Source organism: Nerophis ophidion, linkage group LG04 (genome assembly GCF_033978795.1).
Source record: "Nerophis ophidion isolate RoL-2023_Sa linkage group LG04, RoL_Noph_v1.0, whole genome shotgun sequence".
Classification (NCBI taxonomy): domain Eukaryota; kingdom Metazoa; phylum Chordata; class Actinopteri; order Syngnathiformes; family Syngnathidae; genus Nerophis; species Nerophis ophidion.
This window is the reverse complement of record NC_084614.1, coordinates 63,637,775-63,652,403: the sequence shown is the minus strand read 5'-3', so window position 1 is coordinate 63,652,403 and position 14,629 is coordinate 63,637,775. Positions and strand designations below refer to the sequence as shown.

The window sequence follows — 14,629 nt, the reverse complement described above, 5'->3', positions numbered from 1 at the left end:
TAGTCAATGTTATTACGTTTTACTTCAATCAACTATTGGAAATCCTATTTTCAGTCATACAATTGAACGTAACAATGACAATCATTATTTTCTTACTTTTATTGTTGCTTGGTTTGTTCTGTGTGGAGTTTGCGTGTCCTCCCCGTGAATGCATGCAGGGTTCCCTCCGGGTACTCCGGCTTCCTCCCACTTCCAAAGACATGCACCTGGGGATAGGTTGATTGGCAACACTAAATTGGCCCTAGTGTGTGAATGTGAGTGTGAATGTTGTCTGTCTATCTGTGTTGGCACTGCGATGAGTAGCGACTTGTCCAGAGTGTACGCCGCCTTCCGCCCGTTTGTAGCTGAGATAGGCACCAGCGCCCCCCGCGACCCCAAAGGGGATAAACGGTAGGAAATGGATGGATGGATGGATGGTTTGTATATATTTAAAATGTTTCTTTTCCACAACGCCTTTTGTATTCATGGAAATAAATAAGAACGTTTTTTTTATTGACAGAAAATACACAAGGTAAGAGAAACAATATATTGTGTCAGGATGAAAGGAAACTGGACAGAAACAAACATCATGCTACATTTGATCATCTCTTGAGCTGGAGGACACAAATGCATGGACAGCATTCAGGAACATTAGAGACTTTGTGCTTTCAGTGCAAAGACGGCTAGATATTTTTAGCATCATTTATTTTCCACATATAACACTTAGAAGCATTTTAGTGCAAAATCAAACATTTTTATACCCCTTTTTTTGGTTTTTGCTTAAGACGGCAGTTTAAAGTGTACAGTAGTTTTTGCATGATTTGCAGCACAGTGTCCAACAAGCGGAATCAAAATAAAGCCAAATGTTCATTGCAAATCAAGGTAATTAAATGTGGAAAATATATTTTCCTTTTAAATTTGTATTTGTAAGTCTTGTTAAAGGAACTACATTTTAATTCTAAAAGACAAAAATTTGGCCATTTGCCATGGGAAAGTGCTGCATATTTATGTTTGTATATTCCACACAAAAATAAAGTTTTCCACCTTCCTTTCTTGCCGTTATCCCTGATTTTTCAATATAATGCATTAATCGATGGCAGTTTTACTGCTATTATCGATGAAAGTTGTATCCTATTTTTCACTTAAACACATTTAATACAATTATAAGGTTCTGTGACTGTCCACTGATGTCATTTTTCAATGTAATCAAAAATCCTTCTTTTCCAGTTGACATATACCATGATGCAACTGGATGGGCCTTTTCAACCTGATCATCAGTTAATTTACTCGTCTTCAAATGGCTGAGGTGACGACGGCGCTATTTTGACATCAGAGTTTTTCACACCTTAAAAACGTATTAAGTTGCCATTTCCGTGGACCAAAATACAATCTTTTAAAATTGACACTATGATTCCAGCCACATAGGAAATGTCTTAGCATGTGTGCTGTGTCTTTGTCCTTGTCTTCAGTGATGGTGGCTGGACACATTCAGCTTCTGAAAATTAGATGTCACAGTAGAAGTCATTACCAAAAAGACATGGCATCTGAAAACTGATTTTTACGGTGGAGTTTAGGGAGAAAGTATGCAAAAGTACAGGTATACTAAACTTTTGAACACTGACTTGAAAGGATGAGGAAATTACTTATTACAATACAGATTATTTTGTAAATGTTTTAATTAAATTAATGTTAAACATATTAATATTAATATGTTAATTCATTTATCTTCTTCTTATTTTTCTAGATGATGACAGCCCATTATATAACGGACCACAGCACATTTTAAAAATAGAATTATAGAAGGAAAAAAACAATAGCAAAATATATATATCTTTTTAACAAGATAATACATTACCCAGTACAAAAGAAACGATATGAGTACTCATACAAATTTTCTGTAGTTGTGTGTGTGTTAATAAATGTTAATTGTTTAATAACAAAATCACCTTTTTAATGTAACATTTAAAAATTAGCTGATTATGATAACTGTGCTGTCCAGTCTCATTTGCTAGTATTATAGAGTAGATTTTACATGCAGTTGCAATTCCAAAACGTTAGAAGGCTATGACGTGTTGCCAAGCTAGGAAGTAGCCTTTGGGATGAAGCTGAATGTACCAGTCTCGTCTTATGTTGAGCCCTACACAGTGTGTACTGTAAGTGTTGCGCTTATTACAAACTTATTGTTTGATTGTAACATGCATTTTAGTTTGTAGTTTTCATTACATAATTTGGAGGTGTTAAAATTGCCATGTGAATCATTGATGCTAATCAAAATTGAGCCCAACTTTATGATTGAATGTTTTCTAATGGACATACTTGCTTTATTTGCATGAAACATTGCAGTATGGCTGAGTCCCCAATGAGTGCTGTTTTAGTGATTCTTTCCTTGCCAAGAGTCGGTATTTAGTCTGTAACCGGACATAATTTCACAAGCAACAAAGGTATCATAATATGGCACCATTTGATTGTACGTGAATCAATCAAATTCAGTATCAATCCCTTTCTCTGATAAATAGTAACAAGTACATTTCAGGCATTGTTTCTGTTTGGTAGGTAAGGATAGGACAGGACAAAAATAATAATAAAAAATGATGATTGGTTACAAAGAAATTCAGTACATACCTTTTCTTTGTCCACGCATGTCTATTGTCCTGTCTAACAGCACAGTGGAAAAAAAGTTACAAAGTCAACAAAACAAAAACAAAAAAAAGCAATTTTTTGGTACAAAACAGTGACTTACTGCACTAGAGTGGCTTATCTTGTCAAAACGAAACTTGAGGTTAGCTCGTGGAGAGTTTTTGTTTTTCAACTCTGAAGATATTAAAAAAGAGACGTGGAAATTGAGGATATCAAGTAGCTGTAAGAACACCCATGCAGAGCTAAATTAAACTGTTCATGTAAATATTTGTTATAGTTTGTCAGCGTGTGCATGCAGCGTAACATTTTGTGCTTACCCGTGGGGCTTCGACAGATGATGAGCGGTGTTGAACTTTGACCCTCTCCTGTCACAGGATGAACAACCTACACACCCAAAAATTGTTTAAATAAAGGGAAAACATATTTATTTTATGGTGTGGGCGTGTCTCACCAGGTGAGTGTCGTCACCAGGGAGGCTGAAGCTGCACGTGCTGGAAGTGGATCTGGAGATTTTACTGCAATCTTTTTTTAAGCAAATTCTGCAATAAAAAAGGACAGGTTTTTTTTTTATGTTGATGACTCTTACGGTTCATGTTGGAACCTCAATCATGAGGGTCCCAACTTAAGAATGTTTTGAGATATTAGCTGTCTCTCGGCTAATTTTTATAGATAGATAGATAGATAGTACTTTATTGATTCCTTCAGGAGAGTTCCTTCAGGAAAATTAAAATTCCAGCAGCAGTGTACAGAGTTGACATCAATTTAAAAAAGTAAAAAGTAAATAATGGGGGTTTGAATGGAAACAAAATAGAGAAATATTACAATAAGAATAAAAAAATAAAATAAAAAGCAACAATGGGAATAAAAATATAACAGTAAAATAAGAATATAACAAGAGAAAGTAGGCAGTAGTGACCATGTTATGAAAACGTATTGCACTGTTATTATTTTGCATCCCCTGTCATCCTAGTACCCCCTGCCCCCCACCCCAGAGAGGAGTTGTACAGTCTAATGGCGTGTGGGACAAAGGAGTTTTTGAGTCTATTAGTCCTGCACTTGGGATGAAGCAGACTATCACTGAACAGGCTCCTCTGGCTACTGATAACTGAACTTGTTATGCTTTAAGTGGAAAGCAAAAATTTGAGTTACAAACATCCCCCGCCATTCGTGTAGCAAATGTCACAGTGGACCCCACAAGATCCCCACAAAACATCTTATCTTACTTGCTAGCATTAGCTTATAGCTAGAGATAGACACGAGTCTGTTTTTTAAGCATGGGAAAGAAGAATGTGCGTGTTAGGGACACTGCTAAGAAGAAGTGGATGATATTAATTGAATTAAATAAATAAATCATCAAAAACATGACTTGGTGAGGCAATTCAAGGGTAGCACTGCTAGTCTGCTCCATACTGAAGCAGAATGAGTTCACTGACAGCCAAGGTTGTTAGTAGTAATAATATAGTAATAATATCGAAACGGCTTTCTTTATCCATTTATATATGGAGAAGCTAATGATAGAGTGTTTGACGGAGGTGCAGCTCAAAGAAATTGCGGTGTAAATCCACTCTCCAAGGTTAATGCTGTACATTATTATACTTCATAAAACTACTGCAGTTGTTAGTAGTACCTTAAATAATGTTTTGTATATTTATAGGGTGCATTTTTTAAAATTTAATATGTTATCTAAAAGTTAGTTTTTATTTTTAAAAGGGATGTTACATGTAAAATGGTGCTGTTTTGGAAGGGCAAGCACCAATTAAATGGATTTCAATGAGAGACAATGATTTGAGGTACAAGTGTTTTGAGTTAAGAGCGCCTTCACAGATCCAATTAAGCTTGTAGTTCATGTACTACTATATAAACAAGAAAGACAACCGCTATGTACCGTAACGGGAATTATTGAAAACACTTTTTCAGGTACAGTAAATATGCCAGAATACTGTAGATAAGTCACAGGCTCTTGAAAAAAATCTAAGAAAAAGCCTTTTTTTTTTCAAACCTGCGAAGCTAACATTAATTATGTCAAAGGCTACATTTTAAGTTGATTTACACACACCTTTCTCGTGGACCTGCCTCTGGAGAGCTGGGATTGGACGGCAGCTCAGACTTGACCTCCAATGTCCTCTGGCAACTGTCAAAGCTCCTCTGGTCACCGGGGAAACTAAATCAACCAAAGAGTACACAAGAAAGAATTTGGTTATGGTTTTTTTGGCTGATACATAGGTTGTTTGTCAGATAATTTAGCGAGGTTACCCTCTATGGCTGTGTTTGTCTGTTTGGCTGTCAACACTCAGCAATCGAGGGAAGAGACCTGAGCGACGTTTCACTGGAGATTTCACATTATACTGATAAACACAAATCAATCTGTTAACGCTTTCTTTTAAAATCCTTAACAACAACTGCCAATGGAAAACAGCATAGTCACCTCAGAGCTGATGTGTGCCAACCCCCCTCCACTCAGACTGGTAGGCAGACCTGCCCCACCCCTCGACATTGTCTCCATGGAGACGCTTCGTCCTCGCATGGCCCTCTGAAAAGTTAAAAAAATAGAAAAACAAAACCACATTTAAAAAAACAACTATTGTAGTTACCTTGATGGATTCCAGCAGACCACCATGGGCATGTCCATTTTCGGCCCGTGCCTCCTCATCGAGATTTGTTGTCAATCCGAGCATTCTCTGGGAGCGTCTTTGGAGCTCATCATGGAGGGTGTCCAGTAGCGCAACCCTAGTCCGTTCCTAAACAAACATGAGCACAAAAAACTAATGAAAAAAAGAATAACACTCAGGGACCGCAGACCCAGACGCCAGTCCCTATCTCCCCAATAGTAAAAATCCTTGAATCCAGACGGCGATCCGGATTACCCTTAAAATTGAATAACTGTTTCCTTATTCCATTTGTGATATTTCATCAAAGCTTACCCAAAATCCGCACATAACGTTTTGAGCTACGTTGGTAACTAACAAATTCCATCGAATCGAAACATACATGAAATCGGGTTGTCTGTGCATATTTAGTTTGTTCATCTGTCGCTTCCAAACAGGAAGCGGACTCTGCTTGTGGTGCATTTATTCCATAGTACAATGAAATCTAGGAGTTAAGGCGGGCCGCTGGTAAACACACACAGAGAAAGTTTAGCCTAGTCACATAAATGTAATGTAACGTACTGCAGTAGAAATGATCCGAATTACCCCAAAAAACCCACTTATTTCTTAACGTATTTTTGGCGTTCCTTGAACGTTTCACCAAAATCTACCCATACCTTTTTGAGATGTGTTGATAAGGCTATGCTACATTCACACTGCAGGGCAAGGCGTCCAATTTGAATTTTCATATCAAATCCGATCTATTTATGTAATCGTTCACATTACAAAAAAAACGATTTCTAATGTGAACGCAATCTGACCCACACGCAGACATGACGTCACACATGCTACAGTGTTTACGTAAGTTAACATGGCTTCAATTCTAGCAGGTCTCGATCTTTGTGCGATCAATTTCAATATCTTCAGTACATATTTATTGTGCGAGAAGGTTTAAAGGGAAGAGGGAAAGCATTTTGGCTTCCGCATTTGTGGGAGATTTGCTTCGAATAAATGATAAATGGGTTGTACTTGTATAGCGCTTTTCTACCTTCAAGGTACTCAAAGCGCTTTGACACTACTTCCACATTTACCCATTCACACACACATTCACACACTGATGGAGGGAGCTGCCATGCAAGGCGCCAACCAGCACCCATCAGGAGCAAGGGTGAAGTGTCTTGCTCAGGACACAACGGACGTGACGAGGTTGGTACTAGGTGGGAATTGAACCAGGGACGCTCGGGTTGCGCACGGCCACCCTCCCCACTGCGCCACGCCGTCTCTCTTCGAAGAGAGACAGGAGTGGTGGAACATTGACGGGAGTTCCAAAAACATTATTTTCACCAGTTTTCTGATCAATTGTCAACTATTAATTTTGTAAACGTCTATTTTGGGGAAGAATTATGACGCTTCACGCTACTTGATGACGTATTGGTTCAGCGTTCAGACTGCAGTCACATTCCGTACATATCCGATTTATATCCATATATGAAACCGGCCAAGTACATATAAAAAAAAAAAACAGAATTGCATTGTACAACACACATATGGACAAAATAAATGGAAGTGGCCTGCAGTGGGAACAAGGCTTAATTAACTAAGTAATAACCTAACTAACTTACGGACAAACAAACCCTGGTGATTACGTATTGTCTCCTGGCGAAAGTGATAATGGGAATCTAGTAAGGAGGCCTGCAATACACCACAACTGTACAGAAACAGTTTAAGGAAATTTTCTCGCATGCAAATGAAAGGTTACCTCTAGTCGGGCAAAACGAATGCTCTTGTAACACGCCAGCTCTGCATTGATGAGCTTCGTCAGAAGAAACTCTCTGAACTCCGGACCCTGAAAGCATGAAACAATGGCAAATTTGTTAGAAGTGACTTAAATAACCAGCACTTAATTGACCTCTGCATTTTCTCACCTTCTTAAAAACAGATTGATTTGGTAGCAGTGGGCCAAACGCCGGTACATCCTCCCGTGCTGTAACAGACACCTGTCAATCACACATTGTCTTAAAGTCAGTAATATACTATAAACGCAAGCGTCTTTCACACAGAGATCGGGCAAAAATGTTGGATGATATTCCGTGTTGGTACCATATACTTGTATATTGAACAGAGACATGAAAAATAGATGTGTGCAATAAATCCGGCCTGTATGGGGTATATGGTTAAAAAAAAAAAGCAATTGATGGAGGATCTAAAAAGGAGTCCTGCGGAGCACCTCTGGTATGTGAACAAGTATGTACCTTGTAGCTTGTGTTCTCAGAGCACGGATCCTCCACCAGCACGAGGACGAAGGCGTGGAGGAAGTTGGAGGCGATCATGTCTGGGACAAAGGGAGTGGCCTCCTCCTGAAACACCACAGCTACGATGTCGTTCCCTATGTGGCGCTTCCTCTGGAGCTGAAGACAGATCAAAGGCAATCAACACTCTATGTCCAGCTGTGATTCAGATTTGTTCTTAATTTCTCATTTGTTACCTGCTGGGTGTCTCCCTCAGTGAAAGGCAGCTTGGTAGAGACGTGGAACATGATCTCTTGCTGTCTGTAGACCGTGTAGACAGACTGGGAACCCGTCTGGCCGTGGGACACATCCAGACCTCCACGAAACCTGCAAGGGGAATGTTCAGTGCCGGAATAGAGCGGATGAACCTGTTACTGACCCTTTAAAGTCCTGCAGCTCCACAGTGTCCCCGAGCAGCTGAAGGAACTCTTGAAACGCCGGCGTTTCCTCATTGTTCCTGAATAGCTCCTCTTCGGACACCTGACAGACATTAACAAGATAGAATTTTGATCTATCGAATAGGCGTTTAAAAAAAATCTATTTTTTAATCAATCACGATTCTTACTACAAACGATTCTTAATTTATTAAAACATATATATACAAACCTCGTTTCCATAGGAGTTGGGAAATTGTGTTGGATGTAAATATAAACGGAATACAATGATTTGCAAATCCTTTTCAACCCATATTCAATTGAATGCAAAACAAAGACAAGATATTTGATGTTCAAACTCCTAAACTTTATTTTTTTTTTGCAAATAATAATTATCTTAGAATTTCATGGCTGCAACACGTGCCAAAGTAGTTGGGAAAGGGCATGTTCACCACTGTGTTACATCACCTTTTCTTTTAACAACACTCAATAAACGTTTTGGAACTGAGGAGACACATTTTTGAAGCTTTTCAGGTGGAATTCTTTCCCATTCTTGCTCGATGTACAGCTTAAGTTGTTCAACAGTCCGGGGTCTCTGTTGTCGTATTTTAGGCTTCAAAATTTTCAGTGGGAGACAGGTCTGGACTACAGGCAGGACAGTGTAGTACCCAGACTCTTTTACTATGAAGCCACACTGTTGGAACACGTGGTGTGGCATTGTCTTGCTGAAATAAGCAGGGGCATCCATGATAACGTTGCTTGAATGGCAATATATGTTGCTCCAAAACTTGTATGTTCCTCTCAGCATTAATGGGGCCTTCGCAGATGTGTAAATTACCCATGCCTTGGGCAATAATTCACCCCCATACCATCACAGAGGCTGCCTTTTGAACTTTGTGCCTATAACAATCCGGATGGTTCTTTTCCTCTTTGTTCCCGAGGACACAAATATCCATAGTTTCCAAAGAAATTGGAAATCTTTGTGGGTGAGGAGGCTGTACCAACAGTGTCTGAGAAGCCTGTCAAGAGTCTTGGACGTTGGTATCATGCCACCCTCAAAGACACGGGGCAGGTGGACCAGCTCAAGCAAGATACTATAACTGGCCTTGAAAACATTGATAAGACCATGATCCCTGGCCGGTTGAAGCTGTGGTGCCTCCAATTTGGGTTGTAACCAAGGCTTTTTGGAAAGGCTTGCAGAGAAGGAATAATTAAATTGGAATTCAAGAAATCCAGCATGGACAAACAGAGAAGATAAGTCACTATTTTTCTTCTCGAAGAAAAACAACTTCTTAATCTACGATTTGACTCCCTTGAAGGCTTCTCCCTTGAATGGCTTTGACACAATCAGGAACAGGCTGTTCTGAAGAAAATCTCCAGAGGACTCTTCAAAGATAGACGCTTTTGACCTTCCTTTTTGTCAACACCACCTGCAGTTGAACTTTGATCGGCCTCAGTCCAAACAAAAACATTCATCATCTCTCCCAAGTTAATTGGGCATACATGCACACATGACTCCCACCCTTGAAATCAACGCCTTCACCACCGCTTAATTCCTTTGGGGCTGTGGATGGCTGAGCAGCGCTATACAGCGGCAGCGGGTCTCCTCAACCCCACCCCTCCCTCTGTTGCAAGATGGTGTGATATAGGTACCATGTCTAAATGTGTGCCATGCTATGTGAGTTTTTTTTCCTGGACTCAGTCTGGACCCCTCCTGAGGGTCTAGCCTTAGACTGATATTTTTTTAGCCTCAGACTGATATTTTTATACGCTCCACTTATGATGTCCTTCCCTCCCCCTCCAACCTCAAACAGTGGTACGGAGAGGACCCCACATGCCCCCTCTGTCCATCTCCAGCTAACCTTAAACACATTCTTGTTGGCTGCAAGACAAGTCTGTCACAAGGGCGCTACACCTGGCGGCACAACCAGGTTCTGAAGTGTCTAGCAGCCACGTTAGAGGCCAGAAGAGTGAAGATCAATGCCCTGCCCCCGCCAAAAGTACATCCTACAGCCACAAGAGAGTTCATCCGAGAAGGTGCAGAGTCCACCAAAGGCCATATACCAGACATAGGCCAGCTCGGAAGGGCTTGTGACTGGAAAATGGTGGTGGATCTTGATCAAAAGCTCTGCTTTCCTTCAGAGATAGCCAGATCAAAACTCAGACCAGAACTTGTGCTCTGGTCCTCCTCACTGCATATTGTGTATATAATAGAACTCACTGTTCCCTGGGAGGCTGCTGTGGAGGAGGCATTCGAACGCAAAAGCATTAAGTACACGAACTGGCAGCTGATGCTGAGCAGAATGGATGGAAAGCCAAGGTCTGCCCAGTGGAAGTTGGCTGCAGAGGTTTTGTGGGCCGGACAACCATCAGGCTGCTTAAGGACATCGGAATTCGAGGCCAAACCCTAAAAAACGCCATCAAAGCCCTCTCAGGAGCAGCAGAGACAGCCAGTCGGTGGCTGTGGGTGAAGAGGAGAGACACCATCTGGAGATCTAGTAAGACCTACATCACATAATGGTTAAAAGCAGAGGGAGGCTCACCTGGGACGCCAGGTGTTGCTGATGAGCCCTCTGAAGGTGTCGTGGGCGTATCATTGAAATGCTGGTGAAGGAGGGTGCCCACCTGATGACCCCAATGAAGCTGAAAACTTTCCCCTTCCTCCTCTCTGTCCCCCATCTTGCAATCATAACCAACCAGGTCCAACACCATAACCGTTCTGAAGCAGCTCTGAAGGAGGTAGCCTATTATTTCCACTCTACTCAGGTTATTTTGTATCATGGGATTGTTCTATCTAGTCCTAAAATTGAACTGAAATGTATGTGCTTAGCTTTTGTGTAACTGCTAGCACCAAGAAGCTTATACATAGCCTACCATTTACCTTTTGTAAATGACTTCTCTAAAATATAAGAAAATACCAATCTTGTGGGCTTATTTGAGGACATTTAATGCTGCTGGACTGCGTGATTTGGAGCAATTATATTGGAGATTTAGATGTAAGCCGAAATAATACAATACTTGATTTTTCTATTCAGAATTATGTTTATTACTTTGAATATTGCCTGTACAGATGATAGATAGATTAAAATAAATAAGAGTAATAAAAAAGCTTCATTTAAAAAAACATAACATTTTAGAAATAGACATAGTTAAATATAAAATATTGAATGACTATTACCTGTCCAAAGCGCTGGAAAATGACTCCAAACTTGAATGTGCTGTTCACCTCATGCTCGTCGTAGTTGACAATCAGTTGGGATGCCTTGAGATGGAAATAAACAAAAAAGACCATTTCCTGTTAATCTGATTGTCCTGGCAATCCAGTTAAAGTGTCTGAGCTCACCTTTGGGTATAGGACAGGACTAAACCGTAGACTTGCTGCATCGTCACATAATAACTGCAAGTGGAAACACACAGAAAAACACACAAGGTAGGCCTCAGAAAATAGACTGGCGATTTGTGTTTGTGTGTGTGTGTGTGTGTGTGTGTGTGTGTGTGTGTGTGTGTGTGTGTGTGTGTGTGTGTGTGTGTGTGTGTTCTCGTAATTCTACCCGTCTTGAGACATCAACAAGGAAAAGTACCTTCCAGATGAGGACCGGTGAACAGGTAAGGACATAAATCATGGTCCCAATACGGAAGACCATTGCATCTAATGGAGATTGTCTCATTTGCACCCTTGGTGGTGAAATCTATCAAAATTAGGGTGGTCCCAAAAAGGAGGGATTTTTCACATTGACTGTGTGTCGCTTTTAAAAGGGCTCCCACTCTGGTCAACATGTGAAATAACAAGTGTGTGTAAAAACTGGAAGTGCTCCCCCTCTGGCCAACATATGTAATAAAAAGTCTGTAAGAAATTGAAATGCACTCCCTTTAGCCAAAATTAATCAAATAAATGAATACAATAATATGTATATACAGCCATACTGTAAAAACTTGAAGTAAATGATGAAGGTTAAAACCCAATTACAAACAAAAAATCCCCCCCCCCCCCCAAAATAACTCAAAGCTTACCTTTTTTTATATTTGCATAGTATGTATATATTATTAATGTTGTAAATACTAACCTTTATATATCGAGAAAGGGTGGTCCTAAAGAAGTAGGCATTTTTCTCAGGTCTCAAGGAGGTTAGAAATACAGTAGTGTTTGTGTGTGCGTGTGTGTGTGTGTGTGTGTGTGTGTGTGTGTGTGTGTGTGTGTGTGTGTGTGTGTGTGTGTGTGTGTGTGTATATATAAACCTTTGCTAGCTCTTGGACGCTGGGAATATCAGGCAGCTCTGACACTGACAGGCGCTGATAAATTGTCTTCACTCGAGACCTGACGGAGCGGAAAAGCACACTCACTAACCAACATGAAGTGCTGTAAGATGAACTCCTGTTCACTGTATGGACAAAAAAACTTGGGACAAAAAAACTTGGGACACACGTGTCTAACAAGGATTTTAAGTAAGTAAAATAGATTTTCTTGTCCAGTTTTGTGTACCGGATGATGACGTGAAGGTGCTCCTGCTGATTCTCCTCTTCATGCCTTACAGACAGGAGAAGGTTTCCCACACTGCTGGATGAGCAAGAGAAATTTAAATGCTCCTGTAAGAAAGAGTGAGAGTTTTCTGATCATTTGCATCACATACTTTCTAGTACTAAAGTTACAAAACTTTAGAAATGTAGTCACTCTGTCAAATTACATTTTCCAATTAAGCTAAAAAAAAAAGCTACAGCTTCTTAAAGTCCTGTTCTTTCAGAGTCAAAGTTTAAAATAAATAAATACACAAAAATACAAACATTAAATGAATTAACAATTAACAAATAAAAAGATACAATGATAAAAAGAAAATTTTAAACAAATACATTAAAATGATAAAAGAATGAAAAAATAACTAGACTAAACTAACAAATTAAATTCAGAAAATGTAGTTGCTCTCTCAGATAAAAGTTAAACTAACTAAATACAGCAGGGACAGCGTGGCGCAGTGGAAGAGTGACCGTGCGCAACCCAAGGGTCCCTGGTTCTATCCCCACCTAGTACCAACCTCGTCACGTCCGTTGTGTCCTGAGCAAGACACGTCACCCTTGCTCCTGATGAGTGCTGGTTAGCGCCTTGCATGGCAGCTCCCTTCATCAGTGTGTGAATGTGTGTGTAAATGGGTAAATGTGGAAGTAGTGTCAAAGCGCTTTGAGAACCTTGAAGGTAGAAAAGCGCTATACAAGTACAACTCATTTACTGTATTATTTATCATTTATCATTGCAAGGTTCGGTTCCTTCTGACTTGCAAAATCTACAATAGACATAAAATAAAATAAAAACATAAATAAAATTAAATAAATACATACAAAAGAAAACACAGTAAAATAAAACAAAAATAATTATGAAATAAAATAATGAATTAAAAAAACAACTAAACTAAACTAAACTAGGCAATTTAGTTCAAGGTTTGATAAAAGTAAATTTACCATAGGCATTATTTGAATAGAAATTTAACTAAACACAGCATTATGAGGTCATTTTCCTTCTGATTTGCCAAATGTAAAAAACAAATTCAATAAAATACAAACACAAAATGAAATAAGCCAAATAAATTAAAAAAAGATACTATAATACTAATGAAAATTTTGGAAAAAATAAACAAAATGAAAAAATGAAATAATAAATAAATACCTAAACAAAACTAAACCAAGCAATTCAATTCAAAAGACATAGTCACTCTAGCAAATAAAGATTAACCTAACTTAATACAGTATCAGAAGGTCCTGATCCTTCTGGTTTGCAAAATTAATGAAAAAAAAAAAAAAAAAACACAAAATGAAATAAAATAAATAAATTAAAAAAGATACAATAATATAAAATAGCAAAATAATGAAACTATAAAAATGAATTCAACTCAATTGATGTGGGACTGACCTAAAACGCTTTTTGTATTTAATACTGTTTTCAGTTTAGAGTCAAATATTCAATTGAATTGATAAACTATTCATCATATTAAAACATTCATAATGCATGCTTTTATTTACAATTATTTTTTTCATGTCGACTCACTAAATATACAATATAATACAAAGTCTAATGCAGGCCATCTTGGTATATGCAGCTATAGTAACTGCCAAAGCCACTGTACATTAGTTGTTAATTTGCACATTTGAAGACATGCATACCTGTATAAAATATCAATCAGAAGTTCAGACACACTTTTTGATGTTGTTCAATAAAGGTACGTGCAAACTCTGATGCATAATATACTCCCAAACCTCACCTTGCCCAAGAAGTACTTCCTGTATGCGCGTGCGGCCTCGTTGGTCTCTTCCAGGCGGTATCCACAATCTGCACCCGGGGCTTCTGATCCCCGCTCCTCCTCTTTGGAGGTGGGGGGAAGCGTGGGCGGGGGAGGTTCCCCTGGGTCCTCGATCCAGTATCCTCCAAATTGGGGAAGGATGACTTGAGGGTAGGGACCTCCCTTTTCTAACACCTGCATTCACATAACTTCAATTACAGTACATTAAAGCGAGAATGTTTTTCAGTGATATCAGTGAGTGTCTCACCTCCTCAATCCTCGGATAAGGAATGTAATCATCCTGTTTGAAGACACAGCGAGAGAGAGCTGTCACACAAATACTGTCTTAATTTTGATGCCTTAACAGCGAAATCAGACGATGAGATGAAAAACAAGACGACCCTCGTTTGTCTCATTGTAGTTGTAATAAAAAAAAAACATCCACAATACGGTGACGACCAACTCAAATAAACCAGGCCAGCATGAGCATAACAAATGAGGAA

The 14,629-nt window shown here is 39.3% G+C and overlaps 1 protein-coding gene across 11 annotated transcripts in view; it reads right to left on the bottom strand.

Annotated features, from left to right (window-relative positions):
* Window positions 1–437: 437 nt before the first annotated feature.
* The window catches only part of LOC133551715 (rap1 GTPase-activating protein 2-like), a 47,478-nt gene continuing 33,286 nt past the window's right edge, over window positions 438–14,629 (bottom strand). For 3 of the 11 annotated variants that reach the window (XM_061898715.1, XM_061898717.1, XM_061898721.1), the window contains 19 exons: window positions 14,395–14,427; window positions 14,109–14,321; window positions 12,344–12,447; window positions 12,100–12,178; window positions 11,207–11,260; window positions 11,042–11,125; window positions 7,869–7,969; window positions 7,687–7,816; window positions 7,454–7,609; window positions 7,127–7,198; window positions 6,961–7,047; window positions 5,208–5,354; window positions 5,042–5,146; window positions 4,870–4,961; window positions 4,673–4,777; window positions 3,068–3,155; window positions 2,934–3,000; window positions 2,602–2,634; window positions 438–1,474 (listed from right to left, as the gene is read on the bottom strand). In XM_061898715.1, coding sequence (XP_061754699.1) covers window positions 1,413–1,474; window positions 2,602–2,634; window positions 2,934–3,000; window positions 3,068–3,155; window positions 4,673–4,777; window positions 4,870–4,961; window positions 5,042–5,146; window positions 5,208–5,354; window positions 6,961–7,047; window positions 7,127–7,198; window positions 7,454–7,609; window positions 7,687–7,816; window positions 7,869–7,969; window positions 11,042–11,125; window positions 11,207–11,260; window positions 12,100–12,178; window positions 12,344–12,447; window positions 14,109–14,321; window positions 14,395–14,427 — 1,812 coding nt within the window. In that variant the 3' untranslated portion in view covers window positions 438–1,412. Of the gene's footprint in view, window positions 1,475–2,601; window positions 2,635–2,719; window positions 2,837–2,933; window positions 3,001–3,067; window positions 3,156–4,672; window positions 4,778–4,869; window positions 4,962–5,041; window positions 5,147–5,207; window positions 5,355–6,960; window positions 7,048–7,126; window positions 7,199–7,453; window positions 7,610–7,686; window positions 7,817–7,868; window positions 7,970–11,041; window positions 11,126–11,206; window positions 11,261–12,099; window positions 12,179–12,343; window positions 12,448–14,108; window positions 14,322–14,394; window positions 14,428–14,629 lie in introns of those variants that run through there. The other 8 variants (XM_061898719.1, XM_061898720.1, XM_061898723.1 and 5 more) reach the window with 4 other exon arrangements.